The 19,263-nt window shown below is 39.0% G+C and overlaps 1 protein-coding gene across 4 annotated transcripts in view; it reads left to right on the forward strand.

Annotated features, from left to right (window-relative positions):
* Nucleotides 1-19,263, forward strand: part of LOC308406643 (rap1 GTPase-activating protein 1-like) — a 41,120-nt gene that overhangs the window by 11,318 nt on the left and 10,539 nt on the right. For all 4 annotated transcript variants that reach the window (XM_080897755.1, XM_080897757.1, XM_080897756.1 and 1 more), the window contains exons 3-7: nucleotides 11,815-11,908; nucleotides 16,396-16,431; nucleotides 17,468-17,515; nucleotides 17,961-17,999; nucleotides 18,317-18,508. In XM_080897755.1, coding sequence (XP_080753881.1) covers nucleotides 11,815-11,908; nucleotides 16,396-16,431; nucleotides 17,468-17,515; nucleotides 17,961-17,999; nucleotides 18,317-18,508 — 409 coding nt within the window. The remainder of the gene's footprint in view (nucleotides 1-11,814; nucleotides 11,909-16,395; nucleotides 16,432-17,467; nucleotides 17,516-17,960; nucleotides 18,000-18,316; nucleotides 18,509-19,263) is intronic.

Genomic DNA, 19,263 nt, shown 5'->3' on the forward strand with positions numbered 1-19,263 from the left:
AGACAGAATGATTGCACCTCTTTGTAAAGAAGAAGAGTAAACTCCGGACCAAAATAAAGATGAAGAGGAGGATCTAAAACAGCACTGGAGATAAAAGACTTCTGGGCGTGAAGAGGAGGGAAGGAGGGGGAAGCAACTGACTGGATGAGGTGACGCTGCAAATAGAAAATGTGGGGCCTGCATTAGAAAGCCAAGATACGATAATACAAGTTCATCAGTCATACTCGTTTTTTGGCAATCTTCTTCAAATCAGGGAATAATTCAGCACTGCTTGAAAAATTTGGTGCAGTGTTTAAAGCTACTTTACATTAAGATCGCTGGTTATACCCAGCGGGGCAGATCATCTTTTATCAGCAACATTGGCGTTGCCTGGATAAAGCAACTGTGAAAGTGCCATCTGACAATCTTTTTTTTGAAATCAACAAGCACTGACAGTTCATGCATCCAACTGTATGTTGGACATGGCTGGAAATCTGAACTGTAAACTGTAAAAAAAAAAACTGGCAGCAAAACTTTAACAGAACTCAGCAAAATGCCGTGCTCACCTTTCCGAATCGGAAGGCCAAGAAAACTCTGGTGAGTTTCTGATTGACTTGACTTTAGATAATGCTGATAAGAACTGCATGATTCCCCAGCCGATTGGGGAAACAGATTTTAATATACATACACAGGATTATCTTTATTATCCTTCTGTTGTATTCATACTGTTTACAATATAGATCCAATGATTAGGTAGAATATTCTGTAATTCATGACAGGAGAGCTGACCTGATGCATTTAATATCACTAAGTCTTAAGATGAAGTCTTTCCACACTTGCTGCTGATTAAATCTTAAATGAGCATCTTTCATCTGGTCATTGTGGGTCATACACAATAAGCTCATGATCCTCAAACCCAGTTTCCACACTCTGCGGGGGAGGCTTGTAATTGGTGATAATCCTGCCTTGCTAAGCTCCCTCGATGGGACGCAATGGGAGAGAAGGGTTAGTGTGGATAATGGCTATACTGAGATGTTGTATAAGAGTATCTCTCCTCTCTCGACTGAGCACATGTGAACATGCATCCAAGTAAAAAGTGCACTCTGCTCTCCTATCCCTGGAGCAGCATGGATTATTGTAGCAGGCTGTGGGTTGTATAACTCGCTGCCCATTCTTTAAAACAAACCACAGATCCCACTCTCTCATCCATGCTTCAGCTCACCTGACCTTCATGCTGGACAGGTCTGCACTTTTGAACCACCCTTAGGTGCCACTTTTACTAGCAAGAAAAAAAAATCAAGCTAGAGAGCACTGGTCTTTGCTTGAAACGTGGAAAGAAACAAAATGAGTCTTTTATTCTTGCCCATTAAACAAGCTTTGTTTCTTGCAAAAACAGTCTTTAAATGCATCTCTTAGATTGATAAGCTTTTCACACTCATCAGCTATAGGGCAAAGCTTTATCTGCATTCTCTATAAATCTGAATTTAACATGAACATGAAAGGGATAAAATTACATTTACATATTTTTGCTCCGGCTTGCAGTGCCGTTTATTCATATAGATTGTTTCAGTGTGAGAGCTATTAGCCATAAAGATGTCTGTCTTCTCTGAATATAGTAAAACTAAATGGCATTTTCCATCCCTCCCTTATATTGCACCAAGAGAACAAAATACAGAATAAAAAAACAACAACAATAACAACTCAGCAGCCATGTCTTATGACCCAGTTCCTAAAAAAAAAAATCTATAAACCTTGTTGTAAGCAGTTCCATGTAGGAACTACTATTTTCTCTATCCTGTACTACAATTGCGAGCTGTATCAGTGTGCAAATGTACATGTGATGGGAGGCTCATGGTAGTCATTGGGTGAGGGGATGTAAACAGTCTCCGATAAATTATAATGTAGTTCAGGAGACATAAAGTAGTGCCTACATGAGACTACTTGCAACAAGGTTTCAAGATGATTTTGAGTTTTTTATAAAATAAAACATTTTATAAAAAGGGGCAACTTAATCTAAAACAGTCTAGATCAATAAATAACATGAATTAAAGATAGGAAAAATGTATATATTTGATTTCAAGCTGCCCTCTTGAAATGTATAAGATGATTTTTTTCAGTATGTGAAACATGATATGCAACTTGCAGAAGTATGATTCTCGAGCTTGAGGATTTTTATATAATAATTTAATGCTCTGTATTTTTTGACCTGTTTGTTGAAGTTACTTTGTAAGCAAACTATATTAGACTTAAATTATCATTTCAATATGAGTATTTCATATGCATATTTAACAAAACGATGGAGCCTTGTTGTGTGTTTGTTGTCTTTTGGTTCCCTTATTGTTAGCCCTCTGGTGGCCAAAGTTAGTAGTGCATAGTTTTGGCACTTAATGAGCCCGTAAGTCAGGTAAACAAGTGTACTTGATGGGCATCTGTGGATGTTTTCCGCCACGGTGATCAAATCTGCTTTTTACTGTTTTATTCATTTCTTCCTTTCTGCTGAATAACCGTGCTATATATTTCCAATTGTTTGATGTGAGTTCCTATTCTATTTTTATGATGCTTTCTAAATCCTAGGCCTATTTCATCCCTGCTGTCTTTTTGGGGGAGGTTAGCTTGTAAACAGTTAAGAGGTGTCATTGTAAACACTCCTCTGTTTGTGTACACTGATTTCCCAAGAGATGTCGCTCCTCATCATCGTCTGACTGTCTCCTTTGCACATGCGCTCACCGCTGCATTGTGAAAACGGTCTCGGTGTCAGCTTGCTTGTGCACGCTCATCCATGTATGTCAAGCCGAGTCGTCTGGAAAAGCAGACATACTGGGAGAGCAAACTGTCAAGGCCGATCAGACCTGACTGTTTCTCTGTGTGTCTCCTTCTGTCTGACCTAATATAGCACCAAAGTGACAACCTCACCCCTGTTTCGAACCACCTCAATCCAATCCAATTCCTAAAATGTCATCCACCATCCAGGCCCAGCAGAAGATGTCTTATAAAAACATAAAGCTCAGAACGCAGCCGGCTGCTGAAGGTTGAGACGAGTCCCAGGCAACTTTGACTTGACATTTCCCATTTTGCTTTATCTGATTCGTTGAGATTTTCAGTACTTAGTTATTCCTCCAGCGATTTTAAAGTTCACTTATTTGCTTGCAAGTTGCTTTGCTGCAGTCACACTGCATAAGATAGGAGTTTAGGTATGAAAATGGCAGGAAAGGTTTTAAAGATGTGGGGCCTGTTTATTGACAGATGTCATGCAGAAATGATGAGCTAAGCCAGTGGGAGGAGGAGGCTGACTCAAGGCTTTTCTATTCTCTTCCTTCCTTCTTTCTTTTCTTTCCCAGGCCTAACAACTCTTGCATGATCGGAAGTTTTGCGAACAAATTCCTGATTGATAGGATATTTGTACACAGATAAAACCGTATGAAGTTAGGTGTCATGGACTACACTAGTAAGTCCAATATGTCAAGCACAAAAGAGCATAAAAGGACACTAGAGTGACCTTCTGTTGTAGAAAAGGCACATCTGCCTGATTGTGATTTCCCAGAGGGCTTGTTTCTAAGGAAATCTGCACAGTGACATTGTTAGAGATAAGGAAGCTGAAAATCAGGACTCATTGGTAGAGAGAACATCCTTTATTCAATACCAACTGCTATACCTGGCCTTTTATTGCCAACTGAATAGGGCTAGCTATGAGGGAAAGTGTAGACTCAAGAGAAAGAGCCTCCTCGTGCATCAGATTCCACAGACATCTTAACAGATTAATTTCGTCTGTAGCTTTTGATTTAACAAAGGCTTTGAACCTTTTGAAGTTTTCAGCATATATATATATATATATAATTTTTTTTTTTTTTTTTTACCACCATTTGTGTTCTAGTTTCTTATTAGGAACTGCTGATTAGGATTTCCTTATCTGCCTTTCTGTATAAAAGGTCTTTTAGAGGAACAGTTCCCTGGGGAATGGAAAGCTTCTCAGACTTATCTGCTTTTTAAATTTTGCCCAGTATTTGCTTGGCACCAGAAACCGGTTCGCAAAACAGATTAGGGAAATTCATATGTTTATTTTTGTTACTTCCTTCTGGCACACAGATTAAGACACAAAGCTGACTCATAAGATCGTTTGAATTATGTTACATATTTTTTTAACATAACCTCCAGCAAAATAACATATTTTTTTCCAAGCAAGTCAGAAAGTCAGATCTTTTCATCTGGAAAAATTGCCTCTGAGTGAGAAATGACTTTACACCAGAGATAATCATCCTGCCATTTGTTTGAGTAGTTCAAATCAGTTTAAGGGGGTAGGGGAGGGTGTCCTTGGGAACACAGCCATTTCCAAGGACTGTTTGTGTTGTAATTCCTTGTGTCTCTGGCTGTTGGAGGACTTGTGTGTGCATTTGAGCAGGTCAAGTTACTTCTGTGCTGTACTACTCTTCTTTATCATCAGTGTTATATTGATATATGAGAAACAATATATCACGGCAGAATGTGGTTGTTGGGTCTGTGTCATACATTTATATGGATATAAATTTACAAAGACGTATGGTGCAGTTGATAAATGACTTGTGCTGTGAGATTGTAAACTGTGTGCACAAATTAAATGAGATCAAACCTCTGGCTTTAACTATTGTCATCACAAAAAGACACGTTGTATATTATCTGCTGTGTACCAAGCAGCAGTTCAGCAAACTTGTGAAGATACAGGAATATATAATCAAAATGAACTGAGCTTATGTTTCCCTCAAGCTTTTTGCAAATACCAAAAATATAGTCCTTTAACAAGACAACTTATAATTGCATAAGGATAAAATTGCAGAGCTGCGTAAGGACTTAAGGACCACGTACAGGATTATGCCTCAGGAACAGAGTGTAACTCCTGTGTTTTCTCTTCGCTTATTTTTGTGTTCATTTGTGACCTTTAACTTTTAGGTTTTGACTTTTATATCTTTAGTTTTATTTCAGTCTGAGTACCCCCAAACTACTTCGTTATATCCCAGAAACAGTTGTGGTTTGGGTTACAGTAGAGCTTTTTACAACATTAACCACATTAGAAGGTTCTCCTTCATTTTCTGGGTTAACAGGATGACTCGTCCACACAGTTAATGACACATGAGACAATTTGACTAGAAATGTTTTTGTCAACCATCACAAACAAATGTAATTCATGAGAAAATCTGTTTGTCTTGAAATACATTTAGAATAGGACGTTTTTTTTTTTTACATGCTCAGTATTTTTTATAACACAGTATGCTCTGTGTTGGTTCAAAGATACTATAATATCTGAATCCAACATTAATATAGCAGCAAGCAGCTATTTGCTCATTAGATACTTAATGGAGCATCTTTCACAGAAAATGATGTCACACTGTTCTGGTTTTTTTGCTGTTTTACGTTTTTATGGCCGACTCATCCATATGTGCATGTTAGTGGATCTGAGTTAATGTGAGTACCTGGAAATGTGTTGGCATTCATCAAATTTATAAAGATACTAAGGTTGACCTCTTACAGCACATTTGGAAAGTAAAACAGCAAAGCTTAGTGTGAGAGTTTCTGCTGTTGTTTTGTTATTCTCTGCTCTCTGTTCCATCCTAGGGATGTATTATGAAACCAGATTATTGGCTTAGAGGGCTATGTTGAGCTTAAAGTCAGAGTTTCCTGTGTCACGAAAGTAGCTTTCCTTTTATCTGACTATATCGCTGCGGTAACTTATGCTGAACATGTGTTTAAATCTAAAAACAGCTGGAAAACCTTTTAGCAGATTCTTTCATTTACAGCATGTTTTAATTGCAACATATATTATCTCCTGGGGCAATATATTTTATATAAACATCATCATAGGAGTTTGCATGTATTAATTTAATGAAGCAGAAAATGGATAGCTATCATTATTCCTAATTCTAATCTGCTGCTAATTCTCTTTTACACTGCTAGAGTTGCAGAACACAACACACCAAAATCACCTGTTCAAGCAACAAAATGCCCAAAACTTCACTTTGACAACAAACTAAAGCAATTTCTACATGTCCTTAGGCTCAAACATTAGGCTATGGTACAGTAACATGTAATGTTTCAGAGCTCTAATGTGCATCTAGACCTTAGAAATAAACAGCAGCACAGAGAGCCAAACTTGGCAATAAAGCTGTTAACTTGAATTAGAATGTTTATTTTACCACTCTGTGCAATAAGGTGCAAGATTAACAATTTTCTGCAGCATTAATCTTATCATCATCATCTGATAATGTCTGATTGGAGCAGGCTGCGCTCACGGGGATCGTTTCATGTGGAAGAGTCACACGACCTTCCAAAGGGCCCGTGGTTTTTGTGAGCCTGAAGCAGAAAGCCCGGCTTAACAGACAAAGTCGTTAGCTACCGTTCTGCTAACCACGTTCTCCAACTGTTGTTATAAGTTTTGTTGAGCAAGCTAACACAGAGAAAGCCTGGCTGAGCTGAACTTTGTTTGTAGTATACCCCTCTAGTGTGGAAGTTAAGGCAAGGTTGAAGTTAAGAAGTGCAGTGAAAATACTTCTCAACAAGCATGATTTATGATGTCAATAATAATAATCTAAAAGGAAACAACCTAATACTTGACAAAAAAACAAACAAAAAAACACCTCCCTACTTCATTTGTCACTCAAAAAACAAAAAAAGAAAAACAGCTATTAGCCCTTGCCCTTTTTTGTGAGTTGCAAATGAAGTAAGGAGGTGTGGCTCACGCTGGCCGAAGACGGGAGTGCTCTAATGAAACATCCAGCTCTGAATGTTGTATACGTACATCACCTTTAAGAAAGACTATGTTATTATTATAATTAGGTCATATTTACTGTTTACTCTGCATCTAACTGGGACACTTAAGCACAAAGAGTTTCATGTCAGGGGAGAATAACAACTTGAATAAGCTTACATCTCATAGCAGCTTTATTCCCCCACCCTCTAATATAACCTCATTACCCACTTAAAATGCTGTATAATTATTGAACCACATCACAATCATAGTCACAGTAGGGTTCTGTAGAGGTATACTGCAGAGATATCATTATAGCGATGGAAAGTTTCCTCAAAGTTGAGTTGCACTTGGCACTCCTACTTTGCCTTGCAAACAAATTATGTGCTTGATTAAACAGCCAATTTGTTTAAGAGTGATGGGAGGCAGGGTTTAACATATCCAAAAACAGCACGAGAACACATCCGACATTGTGCCGCAGGAACTCTGATGAAGGATTTCTGATAGACTTTGATTCTCAGCTTTTGGATTTAATATTATATCACAACAACTGATTCTTACAAGACGCCACATGGGAGACTAGGACTATTGTGGAGGTGCGCACCATTATAATATATTTCTTTGCAGCCCTCCATAACAGTCCCAGTTTCTCATGTGGCCACTTGGGAAAATTCATTGCCCGCTTCTGTTTTACCAGTTAACACAGCTGATGGAGTAAAACATTTGACATAATTCACCACTGAACACACTGAACTGTATTATATATTTAATATTAATATCTATGTAGACAGTCTGTTGGAGATATGCCTTCAGTTATTCGTTCAGTGCTGTACTTCTTACAGCTCAGTGCTGTTTACAGTCCCTGCCCGCCCTCCTGTTCTACCCCCCTGAGGTCGACCACCACTAATTAAATCGCAACCTGTGGGAGACATACTTGTTATGCATAAATAACAATTAATTCAAATTTCCGAAGAGCAGCCATCTTGCCTGCTGGAGACCTCAGACGTGTAACTGATGTGAAATGCTTCTGTGATTAAACCTTTAGCTAGCCTTTTAGGTCACTAGCAGGTCACACGTTGCCTCCCACACACGTCATACAGATTACATTCTTAGCTGCTTGCAGGGCATACTTTGCTAAGCATGGTGATGCACATTTAAATTATAAGAAGTTTAATATTTTGTTGTATAAATAGAAATATTAATAGAATAATGAAACCTGCATCAGGAATAATGAACATCCTGTGGGATTTACAGGATTCACTTAGCTCTGGGATTATTTGATTTTATGTCTCAAAGGATTTTGGATTATTATCAAACTCTTCTTGGTTGACAAATAGCTCAAAGTGAGATTGGAAGAGAGAGGGCGTGGAAGATGAGGACATTTTTTAGCGCAGCAGCAATTCTCAGAGGATATGATATGGGGGTAGGAGAGCAGTGACCACAGGCCATTTCAGCGGCTAATGGGATGGGAATCTATTGCAGTTTGGGTCACTTACAGGGTATTTACTGATTCTGCTGAGGATGCTGAAGCAGAAAAGATGCAGTCAATTTAAAAACAACTATCACTGTCCACAGCAGATTTTTTTTTTTTTTTTTTTTTTTTTAAAAAAAAGCTCTTTGTGGCTATAAATTTTTTCCAGTTCTACTATTTTCTTTGTCAGTATTTGGTGTTCAATTATGTCTCAAGCTGTCATTGTAAATGCATATGCCCTTCATCTGATTGAAATCTGATCGAATAATCTGTGTTAACTTCATGGTAATCAGATTTTAAGCGGGGCATTTAAGCAGTATCTGCTCTTATCGGATAATTCGCAACAAAGCTGTCACATTCCACATTTTCATTTTTTTTTTACCTACACCCCAGGTCACTGGGACCTTTAAAAAAAAAGAACCAGATTTTCTTCACTTAAGCGTTAAGAAGAGAAAGAGATATTAGTGTCACAGTTCGAAAGAGCATCTCAGCAGATTATTGGTAATCTGGACATTTTTCAAAGTTTGTATTAATGATATAATAGACTTCGCTCTTTTCTCTTTTTTTAACCCAAGAAGCTTTTCGAGTTGAGAGGATTATTTGTTTTTATCACAATACACAGCTCTTAATGGTTCACAGTATGATGAATGTGCTGTAATCCTTTATTATCTCTTCATGTCTGACACACACACACACACGCACACACCGTTTGGTAGTTCAGGTTTACACTTTGAAAAGCTAAGTAATGGAACAATAGATTGACACTCCTCTGTATTAAAGTATTATTTAGCAGGGATTTATCTGTCTATTGGTGACATTAGTCGGAGGTCTGCTGGGAACTGTGGATGTCAGCTAAGTGATGGAAACGCACATGTATCTGGGGATTAAATGAGACTCATTACAGTAATTAAAAACCTTTCCACACATGTTTTCTCATCCTGCACAATGAGTGTTGGGGGAGGCTACGATGTCTGCTCATCTCTGGGTGCTTAATGTTGAACATAATCACCTTGTTCAAGTCCTATGATAATGAACATGAATGTGCATGTGGGTGGGTTTTTTTTTTCATGTGTAGCTTACGTTGGTTGCCACAGCAACAGCCCGAGCAGGCTTGTGAGGCAGTGTGGGGATAGAAGACAACCCCCTTTACCCTAACAATCTATGCTTTCTCTTTTTGACTGCAGACTTGGGTAGTTCTCAGTTGAATGGGAGGGGGGGGTCTCCTTCTTTGGAAGGGGGATAAGGGAGATTGTAAGTGGTATTGGTTGGGGGGTTGGTGGGTGTTAGTGTCGAGTGTAGGTTTTGGAGTATCGGGTTGTGTGTGAGAGCTGCAGAGCGGACAAAGAGGGTGGAGATGGAGGAAGTGGCAACTAAAGCGTGCACGTGTGTGTGTGACTGGGTGGGAGGAGGGAGAGTGAGGGAGGAGAATCGGAGAGGATGCTCACTGGGAGTGTGCGATAGTCTAAAGAGCTGAGCGTGAGGCCAGCAGGTGAACGACTGATGAGAATCAGCGAGTGATCGGGCTGGAGCTGGAGAATTAAGAATAATAAGAGCGAGAGAGCGAGAGAGTGAGAAAAGTACGAGGGAGAGAGAAGCTTAACTCTGGAAGGAGCGTGGACGGTGAGTTATCCGTCCGAGTGCCGGTCACTGGCTTGACTTCCCGGGGAGCGCCAAGTGTACAGCTGCCACACCACTGTGTGAGTAAGTTTCCTGCTCTGCTCCATGCAGGACATCAGTTTGCTCAGATGACACACAGGGACTTCTTCACACGGCTGATTTTTGTGCTGCATTGCCAACCAGCTGGGGTGTGTTATGTAATTTGTTGTGGTGTTGGGATAAGGCTGTGGCTTTATGCTGCAAACTGATCCGCAGGACGGCTTACATGGTAGTCCTACATAGAACCGAGCAGGTGTCCGCGAGCAGCAGCATGTTATTTGTGCTGCCCCACATGCTTATGATGAAGGACAAGTTCGTGCTGGACATTTGTTGGACTTTATCCTCATGCATGTTATTGTGATACTTTTCTGGAGTGGTGTATGCATATTATAAATTCCCAGTACACTGTCTTTTGTAGAATAATAAGGTGTGCACAATATGACTCCTATAGGGAGACATATGCTTCTAGTATTACCTAGATTTTTTTTGGGACTATACATTTTGCTTAAACCATTCATTCATTTTGTATAATTAAATGTGTGTGTGTGTGTGTGTGTGTGTGTGTGTGTGTGTGTGTGTGTGTGTGTGTCCTGACGATCTATTGAGCATTAGTTCTAATTAAGAGTTCAGGACAGCTGATGCCTTTTCCTATATTGTTCTCCCTTGGGAGAGCTCTTCGTGTGAGCCTGTTGAGAAAGAGCTTAGAAATATTCCAGTTTCATTTGCTGCAGGACTTTTCTTGATTGAAGACTCACTTGTTGTGTAATAGCAGGGCGGCAGCAGGGTGTACTAATGATTCATGCTCTGTTTTCTTCACCTAAATTTGAATGTGAGTGCTCTCAGGGCATGTGAAACCCGATTTCCATCTCAGCCAGTGTCCCTCTTGAGCAGCTCCGACCTCAGCATCCGACCATCCACTGCAGCTCCATACATTCACTCAGATAACTGAATACTTTGTCAGCACAGTCAGCCACATTATCTCTTTGAGAAATGACAATTTTTTTTAAAGAGTGTTCCATTTTGTCCCCTGGAGTTGTTGAGGGCGTAGAGTAATACTTCTCTGCTTGCGGAGTGTCGTGCCTTTCGGCTGCTGGGGTACGCCGCACCCTGAACATATTTCATCGTAGCTGCCGTATCCTACTTTAATAATCGCCGGCAGACATACACATAATTCATGATATTATCGCTGATTCGTGATCAGTTCAGATTTTCTTCTGTGATGATTAATCGCTGTACGCATATGAAAGAGACTGAAATAAATTGCAGAAATTAAAAGGCTGCTGTGGAAACTGACCAGTTGTCGGTGTCAATACAGCACCATATTCATCAGAGGTATTGATCAGTCATCATGCTGAGAGAAAGCTGTTCTGGTAGAGATATTGAGTTTAGAACAAAAGATGTGTCACATTAGTATTGTTCAGTGTGTCGTTCTTCTGGATTAGAGATGCTTTTGTTTTGATAAATGTGAAAGTATTGGTCTTGTTCCCTGAGACCCCTGAGGTGTCTGTGAGGTAGATTGTGTGATAAAAGAAAAGGTGAAATCTTTTGGAAGTTATTGTTTCTTATACCATAAACAGCAAAGAAATCATGGGGTTTGTGTCAGATGTAACTTAGCTATAAAATTTGATACTGTTCAACAGATTTCAACCGCGATGACTATGACGCTGCAGATCAAACAAACCAGTTGGAAAACAGGATTTTGAAATTTAATATCAATTAAAAACTGATGTATTATTACTTTCTGATGTAAATTAGACCTTATTTTGTTGTCAGGTTGGAATGTGCTTCACTTAAAGAGCGATGTAACAGTAACCTAATTTCAAAAAGGTGACTTTACACCACTACAAGTATCTCGTACACTCCATACGACTTTTTTTTCTTGCCTAAAGAGATCAACAACATTTCCTGAGGCATTACCTTTTGTTGTCCTCTTGCTTGATCTCAAACTGGGTGACCTTTTCTGACCGAATGTTCTCTTCCATCTGTCTGATTTTAGGAAACAAGATGGGAGTGACCCCCGAATTTCTGCAACTCTAGAGCCCCAGCTGCTCCAGCCTAAGCTCCCATTCACCACCTCACCATTTCAAAAGGTAGGACTGGGGAAATTGAGTTTGCACTTTGACCGCTGACCTATATTAAAGACCTCTGTGTGACCCCCTCATTCTTTGATCTTTTTAACGTGTCTCAGCTGATCTTGTCTCCACACTTGCTTTTGTCTGGATGCACTTGCTCAGTGTTCTTGTGATGTGTTAGACCCAGTTTCATGGCGTGTTACTTTGATTTCTATCCTTGCTTTCTTTTGTGTAACTTGTGGTATTAAAGCACACAGAGCTCTGTGTCTGGATGATTATGTTTGACTGATTCAATTAATAGAAATCTATTTTTAGAAGGAAATTGTCAGCCGGATGCTGACCATTTTTAAATTGAAGCCTAACAAGCCTGATTCCATCAGAGCAAACAAATCAAAGCCTGAATGAGTCATTTTTAAATCAAAACACTAGCTTCTTCATGCCCATCATCATCCATGAGGTGTAACCTAATTGGAATGTCAATTATGCATGATAACACTGAGTGGGGCTCAATTATTACACAGTTGTTTTATGCTTTCCTGAGCCTTGCTTATTTTCCTCTGGGTTTTCATAAGGCTAAGCTTCAGTGTGAAGATTTGTGCTCTTCCATTTCTTTAATGCCTGCGGTTTATTAGCTGTCATGTCATTTTCATATTCATCACATTCAGCTTGCCTCCTGTTCACTAAAGCATTTTTTTGCCTTTATGAATCAGCTATACTAGAACTGATATTCTTTCTTTCAGCAAAAATGGTTTGAGGAAATACTAAATTGCTGTTATTGAAGGTGTAGGAAAAAGGGCCAAAAGTGAAAATGAAATAGGAGGAAATAATTTCAATAAATCTGTTTAGACTGTCACGTCCGTAGCAAATCTATTTTGCTGTCAGAATCTTTATGCTTACCTTTAGCACTTCTGTGATTGATGTGAAAACCTGGCAGAGATATTTTGGGATCTTAGAAACTGAATAGCTCCTAGCTCCTCGGTGATTAAACGACAGGAACAGTGTCACTCGTGTCGGATTGCTTTCAAAAGATCCCTCGCACTTTGGAACGGGCTTACAGTTTTCACAATCTGCCTTCATCTGGGGAAAGCAGGGAGAGTAGGAAGAGAAAGGGATTAAGAATTCAGGAATTCAGAGATTGGATTGCTGAAACCATCATTCCTGATCCTTGCAGCATGCACCATCTGTAGGTAAAACAGACTTACCAGTTAGTCGAACATTTTGTTTGACACTTACACATTTAAGGATAGCAACTCCCTTTTTGCACATTTTAATTGAGGAGAAAGTAGAAAAAGGGAAAGCATGGAAAGAGTTTTAGGGACAGCGTGGTAATGTGGTGTGCTGTAGTACAACAAGGGCTCAGTGGAGCAAGACTCCGAGGAGTGTATCACTTTAATTAGAGCCCTGCGAAAAGCAGGTCAATCTGCAATTAACCCCATCAGCTCTTATGGCCATTGCCTGATTCAAACTGAACTGTCCTATTAATAATCTTGCAGATTTCTTAGAGATGTAATGCAAAACTCTAAAAGTGATAGTTTTCAAATTTTGGTGGCAGAAACGGCCGAGATAAAAAAAACAACTAAAAAAAACAACTAACTGAAACATCCTACTCACCAGAACCGTAGTGCTTAAAGAAATAAGTGTATTAGTATACCAAAACCAAGAGTTGAAATAATCATGAACTGTTGTCCACTGCTCTTGGAAAGGGTTGCATGAGTAATTATGGGTGAGCTTTCTAATGAAAACATGTTTATGTCATTTACAACCTTTTTTTACTGATTTGTTACACCAGTCAGGGTGACTTTTTACAGAGCTCTGTAAATTTGAGATGTCAGGAAATATCTTTAATGGCCCTGGAATGAAAATGCAGAACAAAGAACCAGACTTCATGTGAATTTCACATTCACGTGTATCCATCTGATCCACTTCATGGAGCTGGTTGAAGTTTTAATGAGCTCTGCGAGGATGTACGGCGTTGCAGCTGATAAGTCAAGAGGAGCAAGAGGAAGCCTCTTTAATTTGTCTCTTGTCATAATGGCGATCCTATTAGCTCTCATAATGAAAGGTCTGAGCTCTACACCTGAACTGTGTGTGCTAGCTTGGCTCCCTGGGGATCCCCTCATCGCCTTCTCTTTGTCAATTTCTGCAAAAATGAGATGTCTTGTTTTTCATCAAAAGATTGTTCCTTTTTATTACTTTCATTCTACCATTGGTTTGCATAGTTTTCTAACATCTACTTTATGCTATATCCTGATTCTAGTGTAATAGGTGATCTGTAAACAGGACATAGTTGCAGCTGTTGTCTGTGACCGTAGAACGGTTGGACTCCACCTCTTGCCACCTGTCAGCCTAAGCCAGGATACAGATAGTAGTAAAGACAGAGGTGGTTGGTATAAAATTTGGAGTTCTTCCTGCAATGCTTTTGAGAGATAGAGAGCGACAAAGAGGGATCAGCAGAAGGCTAGACACCTCCAGCTTCAGTCAGAGGATTACTTCTCAGCTTTAAGCAATAGCAGGTTTGCCTGCAACCTGAGACATAAACTTGCAGATAATCTTGTATGCTCAGAGCACACACTGGGAGAGTCTGTGGATCTTGTCACCAACTTTGTCTGATCCAACACTTTGTCAGTGATGCTTGCAAACAGCGGCGATGCAGCTAGGATTTTGCCATTTCAGAAAGGCACAGCAGTCATGGAGCGTTTAATCCAAATCTGCTGAAGTCAGTGACACTGGGACATCTTTGAAGCTGCAGGACTTTTTGTCAAGGAGAATTAAAAATGGCTAAAAATATTGACAAACACAACTATGCTCCAATGGTGACAAAGACACACTGGAAGAAACCCAGCAATGTAAGTAGCTTTATTTTAGGAACATGCTGCATACAAAACATCAACAAATGACAGACAAAGTGGAGAGGACGCCTTTAAGTTAAGGCACAGACAGTCACTCCAAACTAATGACATATCTATATATATATATATATATATATATATATATATATATATATATATATATATATAGATAGATAGATAGATAGATAGATAGATAGATAGATAGATAGATAGATAGATGAGAGAGAGAGACATTTATAGCACACTTGTTTTTGTTCAAGCCCAAAGATAATATCTAGCAAAGCAGTTCTCATACTCATAATCCATCTTATGTGTATAGATTTATGAGTCTTATAACACTTACTTCTCATACTATTTATTGAAAGTAACACAATTCATATTCAAGTTATACTTATTGTTATGTTCCGTGAGTATAATGCGAAAGCTCCCACTTTTATGAATAAATCATAGTAAATTTATAAGTCTTATTAGACATAATATTTGCATTTGTTTTCCATATGGGAATCTCTGGCTAAACCCAGAGCTATTTACTTTCAGGGTTTGTGGCGGACTATTGTTTGCACATGGTGGAGGACTTTACTCACAGTCACACTGAAAGCCAAGACACGATTGCTCTGTACACAAAGTGTTTGACTTTGTCAGGCTTTACTGGCTGAACTTTTCAGCCTTTTACTTAATTACCGAAAACCAATATGTCCACGGACAATTGTTTTTCATCATTTTTTGCAATATTTATTGTCATTATGCTCACATGACATATGCGATTTGGAATGTGATGTCCAGACAAACTGTGGTTCGTTCTAAAGAAAGGGGTCGATTTTTCATTTTCCTGTCGGTCACACGTGACGGTGAGATGTGACAAGATCATGTTCTGCAATAAGGTAACATGTTTATTAAAATAAATATGAGCTTAGACGTTGGCTGTTTTAAAAGTGGTGGGAACATCTGGCTAAGAATGTGTAATTTACCAGCTTTACGACATCTGCTCTACTGTAGGCTTTCCTAAATGTAAACTTTACCGCTTCTTTTAAGGTCAGTTTGTCCTCATGCTTTTAACAGCTCAAACACATTCCTAACCATGTCAGGTTTGTATCAAATAACACCTAATTAGTTAATTTTAAGGCATTTCTGGCATCTTTCAGAAGACTTCTACAGAAAATGTTGCATTATTATACTTTTTGAGGGGTTTTCAGAGACCTTAACTGTAGACGTAAAATGTTGACTATATAGACCTCTTGCCCTCTAAAAGTTTTAAAAAGTCTATTTGGAATTTTGTTTTGCAAGATGTTGGGTTATTAACAGTTGTAAAGAGTGAATAGAGCTCTCTGAAACATAAAGAGCATCACTGACACAAATGCACATACCGGGATTTTTTTCATGTCTAATAAGCAGTGCATAGAATGTTGCACACACATTATCTTGAATTAATGTAATCCCATCATGCAGTATTGCAAATATAGCAGTGAGATCTGACACCCTAACAATAACCATGTAAAGGCGGTGTTCCAGAGATGTTTTTTTCTGTCACTGGATGGAGTGTGATGATTTTAAAGTGTTGAACTCAGCGAACCTTCACTAACGCCTGTCAAAGGCAAACTAACCTCTGCACTCAAGACAAAGAAGCCTAAACATTGAATCTTATTCTCCTCTCTCCAGACCCCAGATTTATTTGAAATGATTGAAAAGATGCAGGTAAGATGATAAAAGATCGCATCTCTGTATTTTGTCTTGGCTCTCTAAGCTGTGCTCAATAAGCAACTAACCAGCCAGTGTCTCTTCCTAATTCTGCAACACTTTGGCTCTCCTTTGCTGCAGTACTCATAATCTCTCTGAACATGAGAGGGATTTTGAGTATTTTCAGAGGAGTGTTGTCAATGTGTTTGTCTCGGTGTCTTTGTTAACGTTCTGGTTGAAACTTTAGCTTGCCGAACTGTAAGCTCATTATCTCACCTCAGAATCTATTTCCTGGTTTCTGACGACTCTGGAAGGATGTTTTCTGTATTCATGCTTTCCCAATGACAAGACATGTGTTTTATAATAGAACATCTGTGCATTATTTTTTTAAATGCACATTTATCTTCTTTTTAAAAAATATGAATTGCAGTCACAATGGTGCTTCACTATTCACTACACTATTCTTTCATGTTTGGCAGTAATTCTTCTTTTGCATGGGACGTGACGCAGGATTGTCTATTTCCACTGGCAATGTATTGATGGACAGTGTATTGATGACTGCATCGTCTTCCATGATGGTCGGCGCCATCATCTAGCCTTGATTTAGTAACGCTGCATCTCTTTTTCTGCATCGATCCTCCTCACTCTCTTTTCACGTAGACACACCCCATGTGCAGTTGTACGACTGTCACTTATAAATCTTTTTAACCCCAAGACTCTTATTCACACTTTTCTGCAGTGTGTTTAATAAAGTTCTCTGTCACTTCCAGACTCACGTCTGTAACGTCTTTCACTCTCCTCACTCTGAGGACCATAATGGATCTCTTTCTGTATTTTTCCATCTGTCCCTTTTTTGACTTTGCTTTGTTGCCTGCTGCACATCTCTGGGGAAAACTGAGCTGTTACATAATGAGTTTGATCTTTTTTTTTTGCCTTTTGTTTATGTCACAGTTTGTGTTCATAGATTGGTTTTGTGCTTGACTTTAGGTATTTGTGGACTTCCATGCCACTTTGTGTGACCCTCCTGTCCTTTTGTAACCTGCTTCTCTTACAGGGGAACAGGATGGATGAGCAGAGGTGCACCTTTCCTCCGCCTCTTAAGGTATAACTCTTCATGTAGCAACACAAATTATTCATTCTCACTGTCCACGGCTGCTCCACCTTATCTTACTCTGACAGACATGGCAATTATTTCAGCATTCAGTATTACAACGTGTTCTTCATAATGCACTGAAACGCCCATGTTCCATACAGGAACAAGCAAGTGGGATGCTAAGCTCTGTAGACTAAAGTTCTGAAAGGGGCTTTTGAACACATAATTATAAAGTGATGAAGCATTTTATATCACCAGTGTGCCAAATAGTCTTACTTTCATTAAGGTGTGCATTGCTGGCTGATTTCTGTGTCATTGCTAAACAGATTTTCATTGCATAACTGTTATGCAATTACTCTGAAACAGTGTCCTTTGGGAATGTAAAGTCGTTATTATTTTGTTGTTATTGTCCTTCTTCGATGAGGAAACAAAGCATTTTTCTTTTTTTTTCCAGACTGAGGAGGATTACATACCGTACCCAAGTGTCCATGAGGTACGAAGCTGTGTTGCAGTATTATTGTTACTATTATTATTTTATTCCAATAAAAGCATAGAAATATTGAAAGCAGTTGACTCAGTGTTGTAGACATCCAAAGTCTCAATAAAATGTTCATTTAAGCCTCAAAAGACTAGCTGTGATCAGAAATTTTACGAGCATTCTTATTAAACTAGTAAATACTCAGGCTAATCGAATCTCATTTTAATTTAATTTTTTAAAATTTTTTAATTTTTTCTCAAGTCAAATTTTTAGTTCATTGTCTATCTCTGAGAAGTAACCTTGTGTTTCATTGCTATTTTTTATTGAAACAGGTGCTGGGGAGAAAGAGCCCCTTTCCTCTTATCCTCCTGCCACAGTTTGGGGGCTACTGGATTGAAGGGACCAACCATGAGCTGAGCCAGGCTGGAGACACGGAGCCTCTACAGCCTCTGTCCCCGAACACTCGGACCAAGCTGGAATGTAACACCCTGGCTACGCTCTTCAGGAAACATTTCCTGGGCAAGGTTCGCTACTCTGCACATGACAGAAACACATGGAGCTGCTGACAAGTAAACTGTAGTTTGCATATTAAGTTAAATCAGCTTTGCATTTGCTGATTTGCAGTCCTGGCTAAGGGCTCCCCTTGTATTGCCTCTTCTGCAGCTCTATTTTAAACCTACTTAACTGAGTAAGTTACCATATTTAGCATAGTTTTTAACCATATCATCTGTGACATTTCGATGTCCCTGATAGATTATATTTAGCTGGATGCATTTTAAATATCTCCCCCATTGCTCCCCCATTATATTTGTCAAATTCTCTTCTATTTCATGGTTAAAATTACAGTTAATGAGAATATTAATAACTGTACTAAGTTAGTTAAATTACTACAATTTTTTCAGAGATTTGTTTTCTTCCACAGTGATATTGCCAAAGTCATATTCACGTCATGTTCTCATTATAACAGCTTCCTTCCTCTTCAAATGAGTCTCATTGCTGTCATGAAATATTTTGCATTACTTCTTCTTCATTACAGTAATGGGACAAATAGGAAATAAGCAAATCTCTGCATAATAAAGTACAAACAGTAAGCCTGCCTCACAATTAGGCACCTCACACACTGTGGCTAATGAAGATGCATTACACTTTGCAAGTGTTCTTGCAAACACATAATACCAGTAAACAAAATTGGTTGCATGTAGCAGAGGACGAGTAAACAAAGGAACTCAGACAGGAAATGAATGAACTGGAGCACATTTACCCGTGTTGTGCACATGTG

The sequence above is a fragment of the Rhamphochromis sp. 'chilingali' genome (assembly GCF_963969265.1).
Source record: "Rhamphochromis sp. 'chilingali' genome assembly, chromosome: 12".
NCBI classification, from domain to species: Eukaryota; Metazoa; Chordata; class Actinopteri; order Cichliformes; family Cichlidae; genus Rhamphochromis; species Rhamphochromis sp. 'chilingali'.